The sequence below is a fragment of the Tursiops truncatus genome, chromosome 6 (genome assembly GCF_011762595.2).
Source record: "Tursiops truncatus isolate mTurTru1 chromosome 6, mTurTru1.mat.Y, whole genome shotgun sequence".
Taxonomy (NCBI): Eukaryota; Metazoa; Chordata; class Mammalia; order Artiodactyla; family Delphinidae; genus Tursiops; species Tursiops truncatus.
This window is the reverse complement of record NC_047039.1, coordinates 110,281,341-110,292,772: the sequence shown is the minus strand read 5'-3', so window position 1 is coordinate 110,292,772 and position 11,432 is coordinate 110,281,341. Positions and strand designations below refer to the sequence as shown.

At 55.0% G+C, this 11,432-nt stretch overlaps 1 protein-coding gene across 1 annotated transcript in view; it reads right to left on the bottom strand.

Annotated features, from left to right (window-relative positions):
• Window positions 1–482: 482 nt before the first annotated feature.
• LAMC3 (laminin subunit gamma 3) overlaps window positions 483–11,432 on the bottom strand; it is a 62,944-nt gene continuing 51,994 nt past the window's right edge. Inside the window, exons 24-28 of the mRNA XM_033858914.2 lie at window positions 9,705–9,807; window positions 7,398–7,597; window positions 6,531–6,677; window positions 6,337–6,436; window positions 483–3,885 (exon numbers count right to left, since the gene is read on the bottom strand). Coding sequence (XP_033714805.1) covers window positions 3,635–3,885; window positions 6,337–6,436; window positions 6,531–6,677; window positions 7,398–7,597; window positions 9,705–9,807 — 801 coding nt within the window. The 3' untranslated portion in view covers window positions 483–3,634. The remainder of the gene's footprint in view (window positions 3,886–6,336; window positions 6,437–6,530; window positions 6,678–7,397; window positions 7,598–9,704; window positions 9,808–11,432) is intronic.

The window sequence follows — 11,432 nt, the reverse complement described above, 5'->3', positions numbered from 1 at the left end:
CTCTCCGCTCCTGCAGGAACCTCGACCAGTCCCTTCCCGCTCCGGGCCGCGGTTTCCCCTTAAACAGACCGTGGACGACCTTAGTACGCACTTCGTGGGATGGCTATAAAGATCAAATGCGGGTCCCAGCTGCCGGGAGCTGTAACGTGCCTTTCGCCTTTTGCGCAGCACGCACTTTTGGAAGGGAGGCCTAGGTTCCCAAACTTTACTCTGAACTCTTGAAAGATGAACAAACTTTTAGTTTCTTGAGAAAATGCATAATGACAAAGTGCCTCTAGGGTATCAGTGACACTTGAAATCAATTAGAACGAATTAGTGTTTTGTTAATAAAACCTTTTTTCTCGAGCGCTCACTGGGCACCAGGCACTTTGCCACAACCCAGGATATATGTGTTACATCATTTAATTCTCAAACCTCTATGAAACAGGACTCGGCATTTCTGTTCTGCAGAATGGAATGGAGGAAACAACGCTTTTCACCCAGCAGGGGCTGTTATAAATTTTATTACCATCAGGGTGGTTTAAGCAGATAGGAGTTATAACCCTTAGTTGCTGGGAGATGTCCCGTCTGGAGGTCAGAGAAGACAGCTGACATAGAATGGGACCCTCCTAATGCACTTCCTGGTTCAGGCTCAGAGAGCCTGTTGCCCTGGGCTGGTTGGCCCCAGTCACTGGTTCTGCAGGGCAGAGGCCACCCCATCTTCAACTGCTCAGCTGCTGGGCTGCATTGCTAGCCAGATGTTCAGCAGCTGCCACATTCCACCCAGCCACAGCCCCACCTCTGGGGCCACAGAGTGGCTCTCTACACCCGAAGCATGACTGGACTGCATGAGTCATGAGATGTCAGGTCTGAGGTATGTCACCGCGGGACAGAGAGGAAGCCTGTTCTCCACCCATTGGGGATGCTGAAACTGGGCCTTGCTGAGCCACCCACGGCTTGAGCAGAGAAAGGTTTAAGGCCAAGAGCAGGCATCAGGACAGCTGTGTGCCTCTGTCAGCAGAGAAGCTGGGTAACAGGGAAGAGGGTTTGGGGGCATCAGACCCCGCCCCAGAGGTCTGCAAAGCACCCCCATCTCCTTGACACCACTTACACCAGACATCAATCATCAAACTCACAGTAGAGCAGCAACCTCCTGTTTTGGCCTCCCCACCCCCTGTCCTCCCTCCCAAACCTACCAGCTTACTCCCTGGGTCATTGACGTGCATCACGTCACCCCCCCTACCCCTGGCCTCGGTTTTCAGTTTCTCCGTGGAGGAGTGCACCTCTTCTCTGAATGCTCTCCCCCAGTGAGTTTGCGGGGGTGGGGAAGGCACAGCCCAGCTCTCATTTTATGGCCTTGGACCCAGAGACCCTTGATTTTCTGAACAGGAGTAGGGAGGGGACCCGGCCTAAGCTGGGTTGGTCCCTCCTGGGAAGCTGGAATCAGGTCAGTTTTCCAGCTTGTCTCTGCCAAGCTTTTGACCTGATGACAAGTAAACATGGGGGCCATGGTGGGTCCAGGTGGGGGCAGTGGGGACATTCTCTCCCATCAAGCACAAGAAAAGCAAAGAAAGCTGCTCTGCAGAGAGAAGAAAACAAAGTAAACGCGGAGAGAGCAGAGGCAGAGACCAAGGGGAGGGGCGGGAGGGAAGGGCGAGGCAGGGGAGGGGCGGGAGGGAAGGGCGAGGCAAGCCCCCGGCCCCCAACCATCTCTGAGCCTGGCAGCCCTTCCTACCCCAGGATTCCAGGAGACTCTCCCAAGTCCTCCCAACGAACTCCCCTTTTCTGCTTAAACCAACCCAGGAGGGGGGCAGGCCTCGTGGTCAAGAGCCCTGACTGAGCGTGTACCATAATCCCGCCCGCGACCTGAGCTCCTGGAGTGGCCCGTGTGGGCCAGGCCCCTACCCTGCAAGTGCCGCGCTGCTGCCCACCCTCTTGCCTGGAATGTTCCCCGCTGTCTCCCCACCCTTTGAGGCCTGGCCCAAAGCCCTCCTCCTCTCCTCACTGGTGTCCCTCCCTGAGCCTTTCTGCGCTGCTGGACACTGGTTTTGAGTTCCTTTCCTGCCTCGGTGTCTCCAGCCTGAGCCAGAGGTCACCTGAGGACCTCTCTGTACCCCACCCCTCAAACTCCCCCAGGCCCTAGACTTTGCCTAATAAGCCCCCCGGAGCAGAGAGGAGAGGGCAGATGCTTGGGGTTGCAGGACCCCAGCAGAGTCCCCCCAGTGGGAAGACACTGGCAAAGCCGATGGGCTCAGCTTTGTCACCTTCCTTCTACCTCATGTGGGCCAAGAGGAATCACTGAACCCTCTGCCACTGACTCACTCGTGGGGGGGGGCACGTGCACCCACAGCCAGGCGGTGAGTCTGTACCCACAGCCGGGGATCCTGCTGCCGACCAGCACCGGAGGACCAAAGGCACACCACCAGCTAGTAAAGGGGCCCTTTATTGCCACGTTAAACAGAGTTGGGTAAACAGAAATGGTCTGGGCTGCTGCCTGTCACCCCTGCTGGGGGGCAGGAAGAACGCTGGGAAGGGGCTGGGCCCCCCGAGGCACCCATCCTCCCAGTGCCAAGGCCCCGCAGTCTGCTGGAAGAGGGCCCGGGAAAGGGGAGGAGTGCCAGGAGGAGATGCCGGGAACCCTGGGCAGGGCCTAGCCACAGGGGGAGACCCTAGCCTGACAGGTTAGAAAGGCAGCCAGGCCTCCACGCCCAGCAGGGCCTCCCATGTGGCAGATGGGGCCCCAGGGCTGCAGGGCCAGTTTGGGAAGTGTCGACCGGTCAAAGGCCAGCCAGGGTTGGCAGGGTCACAAAGGGAAGATCCAAGCGACCTGCCTGAGCCCCCTGACCCAGGCCCCCTCAGGTCACGAGGCCATGGCCCAAAAGGGGCACCGGGCCTGGGGCAGGTGATTCCTCCAGTGAGTCTGACCCAGTCCCAGGATCTTGAGAAGGAAGTATTCCACAAAGCCAAAGATACCCCTGCATGGGTGGGCCACGGCCCGGCCGGCCTAGCAGGCTGCACCACGGCCCCAGGAGCCCTGGGCCTCAGGTTCCTCTGCTGAGAACCCCCCAGAATCCTGTGTCTTTTGACCTGCCTGGTCCCTCAGCTATGCGGAGCTGCTGGGTGTTCGTGGCGGGTGACACACTGGTCAGGGGGCTGCAGGACAGAGGGCAGGGCTGGGACTGGGGGCTCTGGCTCTTGCTGAACCCGCCCTGGATCTCTGCGGATGACCCCCCGACCCTGCCCGGTCCCAGCCTCCCAGGTGCCAACCCTGCCTGAGTATGTCAGTGTCACAGGGCATTTAACATAACATAACATAACATAACATAACATAACATAACGACACCCCCAGCATCCGGGGGGGGCACCACACGTGGATGGACTTGCACACGTGTGCACTGCGCACACGGGCACATGTCCGCATGTACCGGTGCGTGTGTGCGTGTGTGGGGGGTGGGAGAGCACACCGATGGGTGTGTGCGCACCGCAGCCGCCTGGGTGAGCTCTGAATGCACACTCACTCCTGCCGGTGTGGAGGGGCTGTGGGCACAGACTCGGGCGGGTACGCGGCAGCAGGATCTGGGCAGCGTGCCTGCCTGGCGCACCTGTGGCGGGCGTGCATGCCCCGGGCCGGGGGCACCGTGGGTCCGGGCAGCCCTCACTGCCAGCTGGCGCAGCTCTCGGGCAGGTTCTGCAAAATGGCCTCCAGATTCTGCTTGTCAGCACGGATCTCAGCAAGGTTGCTCTCGAAGCTCTGGATCTGCAGCTGCTGCTGTTCAGACTCCCGCTCCAAGAGCCTCAGTTTCCCTTGCAGCACCCCTGGTGGGCCCAGTTGCAGCCTCAGGCGCTCCAGTGCCCGCTGGGTCTCATTCAGGGCCCGGGCGGGGGCTCCAAGGGTGTCCAGTGACCCTGTGGAGGGGCACGGACAGCCTCAGGGTGGGCTGGCTCCCCTGCAGGCCCCAGAAGCCTGTTCAGGCCCCATCCCCAGAAGCCCTCCCCGACCCAAACCCTCCAGGTTTCCGAGTGCCCACGATCTACCAGGAGGCAAGGGACCGAGAGGGCGGCGTGGTGAGGCAGGTAAGGGCCTGGCCTGGGCACCCCACCGGGCTTATGTGCAGACCCCGGAACTTTCCCCCTGGGTGGCACTGGGCAATTGTTAATTTTTGTTGTTGGTATTACTATTACTGTTAAAAAATGAAGGCCTTGGGTGAGTCCCGAGCCCCAGTTTCCTCATCTGTAAAGCAGTGTGAGTGGGAGAGGCCCCATAATGCCTGCGGCTCCCACACACTGTTTCATTTCACCGAGAGCCCACACTTACAGATGGTACTTGCGGGCCAGGATGCGGGGACATCAGGGTGAAAAGAAAGGTTTCTGGCATCAGAATGAGGGTGGGTGAGGCAGACGGGGCAGGAGGGGCTGCAGGCCTGGGCAGCAGGCCCCAGGGGTCTAGTCCCGGCCCAGCACACATTAGGACTTCCTGGAGGAGCCTCTCCAAGTGTAAACCGAGGGGGTGGGGCCGGGTGCTCACATATGAACTGGGTGATGGTGGCACGGAATCCACGGGCTGTCTCCCCCACCTGGCCTTTGTCACCTTGTCATTAAGGTGGCATTCAATGGAAAGACAGCTGAGGCAGGTGGGAGAGTGCTGGAGTCACAGAAACAAATCCTCAATGCCTTCGAATCCCACAGGACCCCCCTGGGCCCCAGGGCTCCCCATGGCCCTGAGTCTCCTGGGCAATGAAGGCTGGTTTGGAGGACAGGCGACTGCAAGAGCTGAGCCCCGGGGCAGGAAGAAGCAGAGAGAAGCTGAGCCCTGCTGCCGGGCAGGCCCTGCTCCCAGCCGAGACTTGGAGAGGTCCCACCATCCACGGGAAAGTCCAAACAGCCCGGCCTTTGAGGAGGTTACAGCCTCCCCTCTAACCGCCCAGCTGGGTCTCCTGGGGCGGGGACAGGGTCTAGGTGTGCGTGGTCACTCCTGCACCCCCGAGTCGAGCATAGTGCCGATGTGAAAGAATAAATGACAACAACAGCGGCCAGAGTGGTTTACCCACACACAGCGTTTGTTTCGTGCTGGGCATCGTGTCCAGTGAGCTGAGTTCTTGCGGGTATAGACCTGTGGCTGCGAGCGGGCGCTCTGAATCGGTCAGACCCGAGCGTGATCCGCAGCCTCCCCACTGACTGGCTGGGGGACCCTGGGCCCATCATTTAAATTCTCTGGGCCTTAGCTTCCTCATCTGCAAAATAGCAAGAGCACAGGGATCCTTGCCTTGGAAGTTAAAATGAGCTACGATCATGTGTGTGAAGAGCTTGGTGGAGCCTGGCATCCAGCCACAATGCAGAACCCGCTGATTCTTCCTCGTCTTATCGATCACGGTAACCGAAATGCATGCTGTTACATGGGTGAACCTTGAGGACGTTACACTGAGCGCAGTAAGCCAGTAACGAAAGTACACACACTACACGATTCCACTTAGGTGAGGTGCCTACGGTACCAAATTCAGAGACAGAAAGTAGAACAGGGCTTGCCAGGGGCTGGGGGAGGGGGGAATGGGGAGTCTGTGTATAATGGGGGCGGGTTTCATGTTGGGCTGATGAGGAAGTTCTGGAGATGGATGGTGGCGATGGCTGCAGAGTAAGGTGAAGGCTGTGCCTAATGCCAGTGAACTGTGCGCTGAAAGGGGCTAAAATGGCAAATTTTAGGTTGTGTGTATTTTACCCCAACTCTGAAAACTGCTTGTTCATTTCAGCCGAACCGCTCTGACACTGTCCCTTCGCCCCTGCTCTGAGGGCGCCACGTCTTGGGGGGCTGTCCCTTTCACGATTTACTGTCTCATCACACACAGTGTGGAAAGCACTCTCGAAACTACCCCACTGTTACTCCCATTTCCCGGATGGGGGAACTGAGGCTCAGAGAGGTGGAGTGATTTTCCCAAGGTCTCACAGCCAAGGAAGGGAAAGTACCAGACTGGAATGCCAGTCTCTCTGATTCCAAACCAGCACCTGAGCCTCGATGCCAGACTTGCTTCTGTGACATTCTCTCTCCTTCTCTGAAACCCTCCACCACTGAGGCAGGGCCTAGTCACCTGGTACCTACAGGTGTTCTGTGGGTGGTGAGTGTTCTGTGTCTCTCCTCTCCTCCTGACTAGCAGCCCCTGGAGGACGAAGTGAGCATGCTTCTGCCTCGCCCCGGGGGGCCTGGAGCGGTTACAAATGCTTGTCATTGAGCACAAGGCTCGGGATGGGGGAACCACGGACAGGAGGGCTAGGAGGCAAGCTTCCCCAGGACGGGGCCTCCCAGGAAGCTCTCGGAGATGCACCGTGGACCCAGGGGGCCAGGGCCCGGCCTTGGGGTCTCCTTACCCAGCCTGGTAAGCAGCTCTGACAAGGCTTTGATGTCCTTCTCCAGAGAGGTGCGTGATTCCCGGATCTGCTTCTCCATCTCGCTCAGCCCGGCACCCACCTTTTGGGGGGGGGAGGGGAAGAAAAGCTTGAGCGGCTCCTGGCTGGCTCCCGGGACCACAGGAGAAGGAGTGCTGGGGTCTCAGCACACGTACCTGATCAGCTGCTTCTAGCTGCTGTCTGCGTGCTTCTGAGGCCAGGACCTGCTGGGAGGCCTGCTGGAGCATCGACCGCGTCTGGCTGGAGAGCCGGCCAGCCCGGCGGTGCTCTTGCTTCCCCTCCCTCAGCAAGGCCTTGGCGAGCTACGTTCGGGGTGGGCGGCAGCAGCAGGGAGGGGAGTGTGAGTGGAGAAACTCCTTTTAGAGGTAAAGGGTGACCGCCCTGCCCAGCGGTCATAGATTCACGCACCAGATCATTCATTCATTCATTCCACAGCTGTGTACCAGATGCCGGCAAAGAGCAGACTGCTGGACACTACCCACCTCCCCCGAGAGGAGAAATTCCAATAATTTACAGATGGGGACACAGAGGTGCAGAGAGGAGGAGCTGGCCAAACTCAAAATGGCGGGACCAGAAACCAAGCCTGGGGACGCCTTCAATCCAGCACTGTCTCTAGGGAGCTGTAGAGGCCGTTCACTTGGGCCCTGAGTGACGGTGCTGGGAAGACGCCTATTGATTCAAATTTGGCCCGAATTAAACAAGAAAAGTCTAGAAGTTTAGGGAGTAGAACCAAACAGACTGAGGTGTGAGTCCTGGTTATGTTAAGTTACTGAACTGGGCTGGGCGTCAGGGTCCTCACCTGTCCCATGGGGACAGCAGTGACATCTATTTCATGCGGAATCAACAGGGTCACCCGCGTGAAGCTCCGGAGCTCGGAGCCTGGGACCCCTCAGTGAGTGCAGAGTATTCAGCATTGCGCACAGAAGGGGCATTTACCCTACAGAAGGGCACCTCTTCTATGACAGGCCTCCCACACGCCCAGAAGGCAGGGATGCCCCTGGAGTCACATCCGTGGCCCTGACCTTGGCACTGTCCTTGGCCAACAGCTCGGCTTCCCTGCCCTTCTTCTTGGCACTGGAGGAGATAGATGCCGCATTTCCCAGCATCCTCTCCACCTGCTTGGTCTTCTTTTTGGACTCTGCAAGGAGCCTGTCCTGGACAATGGCTGCCTGCCTCCTCAGTGCGGCCTGGTCCTTGGGCCGAGGAAACCTTGGCTTCATTCCTGTAAAGCCAACCGACGCTGTGTCAGGAGGGCTGGGCTCATGCCTGGAGAGCCCATTGGGTGGTCACTGCCAGATGTCTGACCAACCCCAGACCCTTGGACAACGTGAGCAGGGGCATGAGATGCATGAGATCTGTGTGTAAACTTCTCAGGCTCACCCAGGGAAAACAAACGAGTGAGACATACTGCCCTGTGAGTGTAAAGATTCATGTTATGTTACGATACTTACTAAAGTCACAGAATTGCATGCTGGTCGATGCCTGGGCCAGTGGTAGAGATGGGAGCTATAGCACGGTACACAGCAAGATCCATTAAGTTCCTTGTTTTTACATACCACGCATTTCTAATAGGCTTTGAGGCAGCTTATCGTGATGAACAGACCAACAACTGGACCATTAAAATGATAAACCAAAGGCCGTATGTAACTAGGGGGATGATGAGAAGTGAGAAGCGCCAGAAAGTTAGGATAATGACGGTGCAGGTACCGAATGCACTGTTCACCTTTTAGCTCCTAGCGGCCAAGACAAAAAGAGAAATTCTACAATCCACATAGGTTTTTATTATCTAATAAGAAGTAGTTTCCTTCTATATAGAAAGAAAGACTTTTTCATTTCCTTTCAATTAAAATTCTAACGGAAATTTATCCTAAGGAGTACTGATTATAGTAGACAAAGTCAAAATTTAAAAAGAATCAAGGGGACTTCCCTGGCGATCCAGTGGTTAAGAATCCACCTTCCAGTGTAGGGGATGTGGGTTCGATCCCTGGGCGGGGAACTAAGATCCCACATGCCGCAGGGCAACTAAGCCCACGCATCGCAACGAAAGATCCCGTGGGCTGCAACCAAGACCCGATGCAGCAAATAAATAAATAAATAAATAAATAAATAAATAAATATTTTTTTAAAAAAGAATCAAGCCTTCTAATATCCAGGGACATAATACTACATAATCATTCCATGAAGATAATCCAAATGTTAGATCTACTTTGCTTCCTGTACACAAAATTGGCATTTCTTAAAGTGCACTCTGGGGGGACTTCCCTGGTGGCACAGTGGTTAAGAATCCACCTGCCAGTGCAGGGGACACAGGTTCGAGCCCTGGTCCAGGAAGATTCCACATGCCGCAGAGCAACTAAGCCCGTGTGCCACAACTACTGAGCCTGAGCTCTAGAGCCCGCGAGCCAGAACTACTGGGCCCTCATGCCACAACTACTGAAGCCCTCGCGCCTACAGCCCGTGCTCTGAAACAAGAGAAGCCACTGCAGTGAGAAGCCGCGCACCGCAACGAAGAGCAGCCCCCGCTCGCCACGACTAGAGAAAGCCCGCGTGCAACAACGAAGACCCAACACAGCCAGAAAAAGAAAAAAAGTGCACACCGGGGAGCCCTGATTCTACAGGGTGTTGATAAATGCTAGGGGAAATTAAGTTTACATAAAGTGAACCCGGTTTCTTTATTGAAGGACTTCTCAGAGCCTTTAATATTCTCAGGTGTGCACTGCAAGGCCTCGGGGGGATCTATAGCACGTGACATTTCCTAAACTTATTTGAACACAGATCCTCTCCTGGCAGAGCAGCTGCAGGCTAGGGGCTGTTCCACATTTCATTCAGTAAAATTTCCTTTCTTGGTCTACCCAACTGTAAAATGCGGGCACTTGGCCTCCTTTCCCTACAGCTCAAAAAAGACCTGCTGGCATCAACCCATCAACCCACGTTCTAAAGAGAAACGCTGCATCCCTTCCCATAGCCCCACTGGACATTGGACCGGGGCAGCCATATTTGTACCAGGTAACCAGACTCTCAGCCAGAGTGGCCTAGATCAGGGATGGACAGCTGATGGCATCAGATTCTCCTCCCATCTGGTCCTGAGGGGCTCTGCGCGTGTGGTCTGATGATGGATGGCCACGTAGGCAAGAACCTGGTGAGCGGTATGTGAGATGGGGAGGGACAAAGCAGCCAGAGGAGAGGGAGGTCCTTAGAGGCAGAGGGAATGGTCTCCTTGGCTTATGCCCACATGACTGGACTTCTGTCCTCTGCAGCTAAGCCTGCCCTGGTGTCTGTCATGGGCATCTGTGCATCCACGAGCCTGGGGCTAAGCAGGGCACACATACCTTCTAGGTCAGCCAGCAGAGTCCTGGCTCCTGTGACAGTCACCATGGCAGCCTGGACAGATGAGGAAGCCCGGGTCAGGGCAGCTCTGGCTTCCCGGTGCAGCTGGAGAGAGAAGAGAGAGGCTGGTCAGGTGGTGCTGGAGGTGTGCTGGGCAGAGAGGGGTCAGGTGGGCACCAAACCCACATGTACAAGGTCCCAAAACATCACCAAAACTCTGACACTGAATTATGCTGTTTACCAGGAACATCTGATCTGTTTTATTATTCCAATATTAAACCTTGAATATCTCTCCCAAGAAGTCACCTGTCTCACAAAAGCTCCGAGGAAAACTGAAACCTAAGAACTAAAAGAAAGATGAACAACTGAAAATTTCTTGTCAGAACGCTGCCGCGTCTCAGCCAGAGCATGTGAAGTAGTGAATCTGTTTATTAGACAACTTTTACTCATAGAAAATTAGTTTCTTCCCCGTTGCCAATAAAAAAAGGCTGGATACTTAAAGAATACGGGTCTGATGGATAAATAGATACACAAAATGTGGTGTATCCACAGAACGGAATATTATTCAGCCACGAAAGGGAACGAAGTGCTGACATATACTACGATGTGGATGAACCTAGAAAATATTATGGTAAAGCAGCCAGACACAAAAGGTCACATATGGCACGATTCCATTTATATGAAATGTCTGAAATTGGAAAATCCATAGAGACAGAAAGCAGATGGGCAGTCGCCAGGGGCTGGGGGGAGGGAGGAATGAAGCGCTTAATGGGTATAAGCAGTCGCCCTTTGGGGTGATGAATGTTTTGGAACTAGACAGAGGTGGTGATCGCACAACACTGGGAATGTGTTAAATGCCACTGTGTTGTACACTTTCAAATGGGTAATTTTATGTGATGTGAATTTCAATCCATCATCAGTCATGCGGGGTTTAAAAAATTTTTTTGGTAAAGTCTTTATTGAATTTGTTACAATACTCTTTCTGTTTTATGCTTTGGGTTTTTTTGTCTGTGAGGCATGTGGGATCTTACCTCCTCGATCAGGGATGGAACCTGCATGCCCTGCATTGGAAGGAGAAGTCTTAACTACCGGACCGCCAGGGAAGTCACAATCATGTGGGTTTGAAGAGCCATCAGATGCTGCCCTGGGATCCCTTGTGTCTTAAGTCTTACTCCAAATGCCTAGCAGGATGGGAGAGGAAGGTGGGAGGCACTGTGTTGGGGCACTGCGCACTGGGGTCTGGTCCTGACTCTGCTGTGGCCTCAACTGTGCCCCAGACCAGGGTGATGGACTAAATCAATGGGTACCACCCCAGGGGGCCCTGACACAGCACAGCTCTCCCAGTATGTGACAGGCACCAGGCCCAGCTGTTCGGATGCAGGCAACAGCTTTCTGCCTTGTTTCTTGTCTTTAAAAGGAAAATAAAGATGGATACAGGGGACTTCCCTGGCGGTCCAGCGGTTAAGACTGCACTTCCACTGTACGGGGCATGGGTTTGATCCTTGGTCGAGGAACTAAGATCTTCCGTGCCCTCCCCCCACCCAAAAAAAGATGGATACGGGATAAGCCACTGCTGGGATTTGAAAAAGGTCTGTAGATTAGCTCATTGTATTATATCATGTTGATTTCCTTATTTTGATCCTTGTAAGGTGGCTGCGTAAAACATTAACAGAAGGAGAATCTGTGTGAAGGGTATATGGGACTTCTTTGTGTTTTCTTTGCAACCTTTT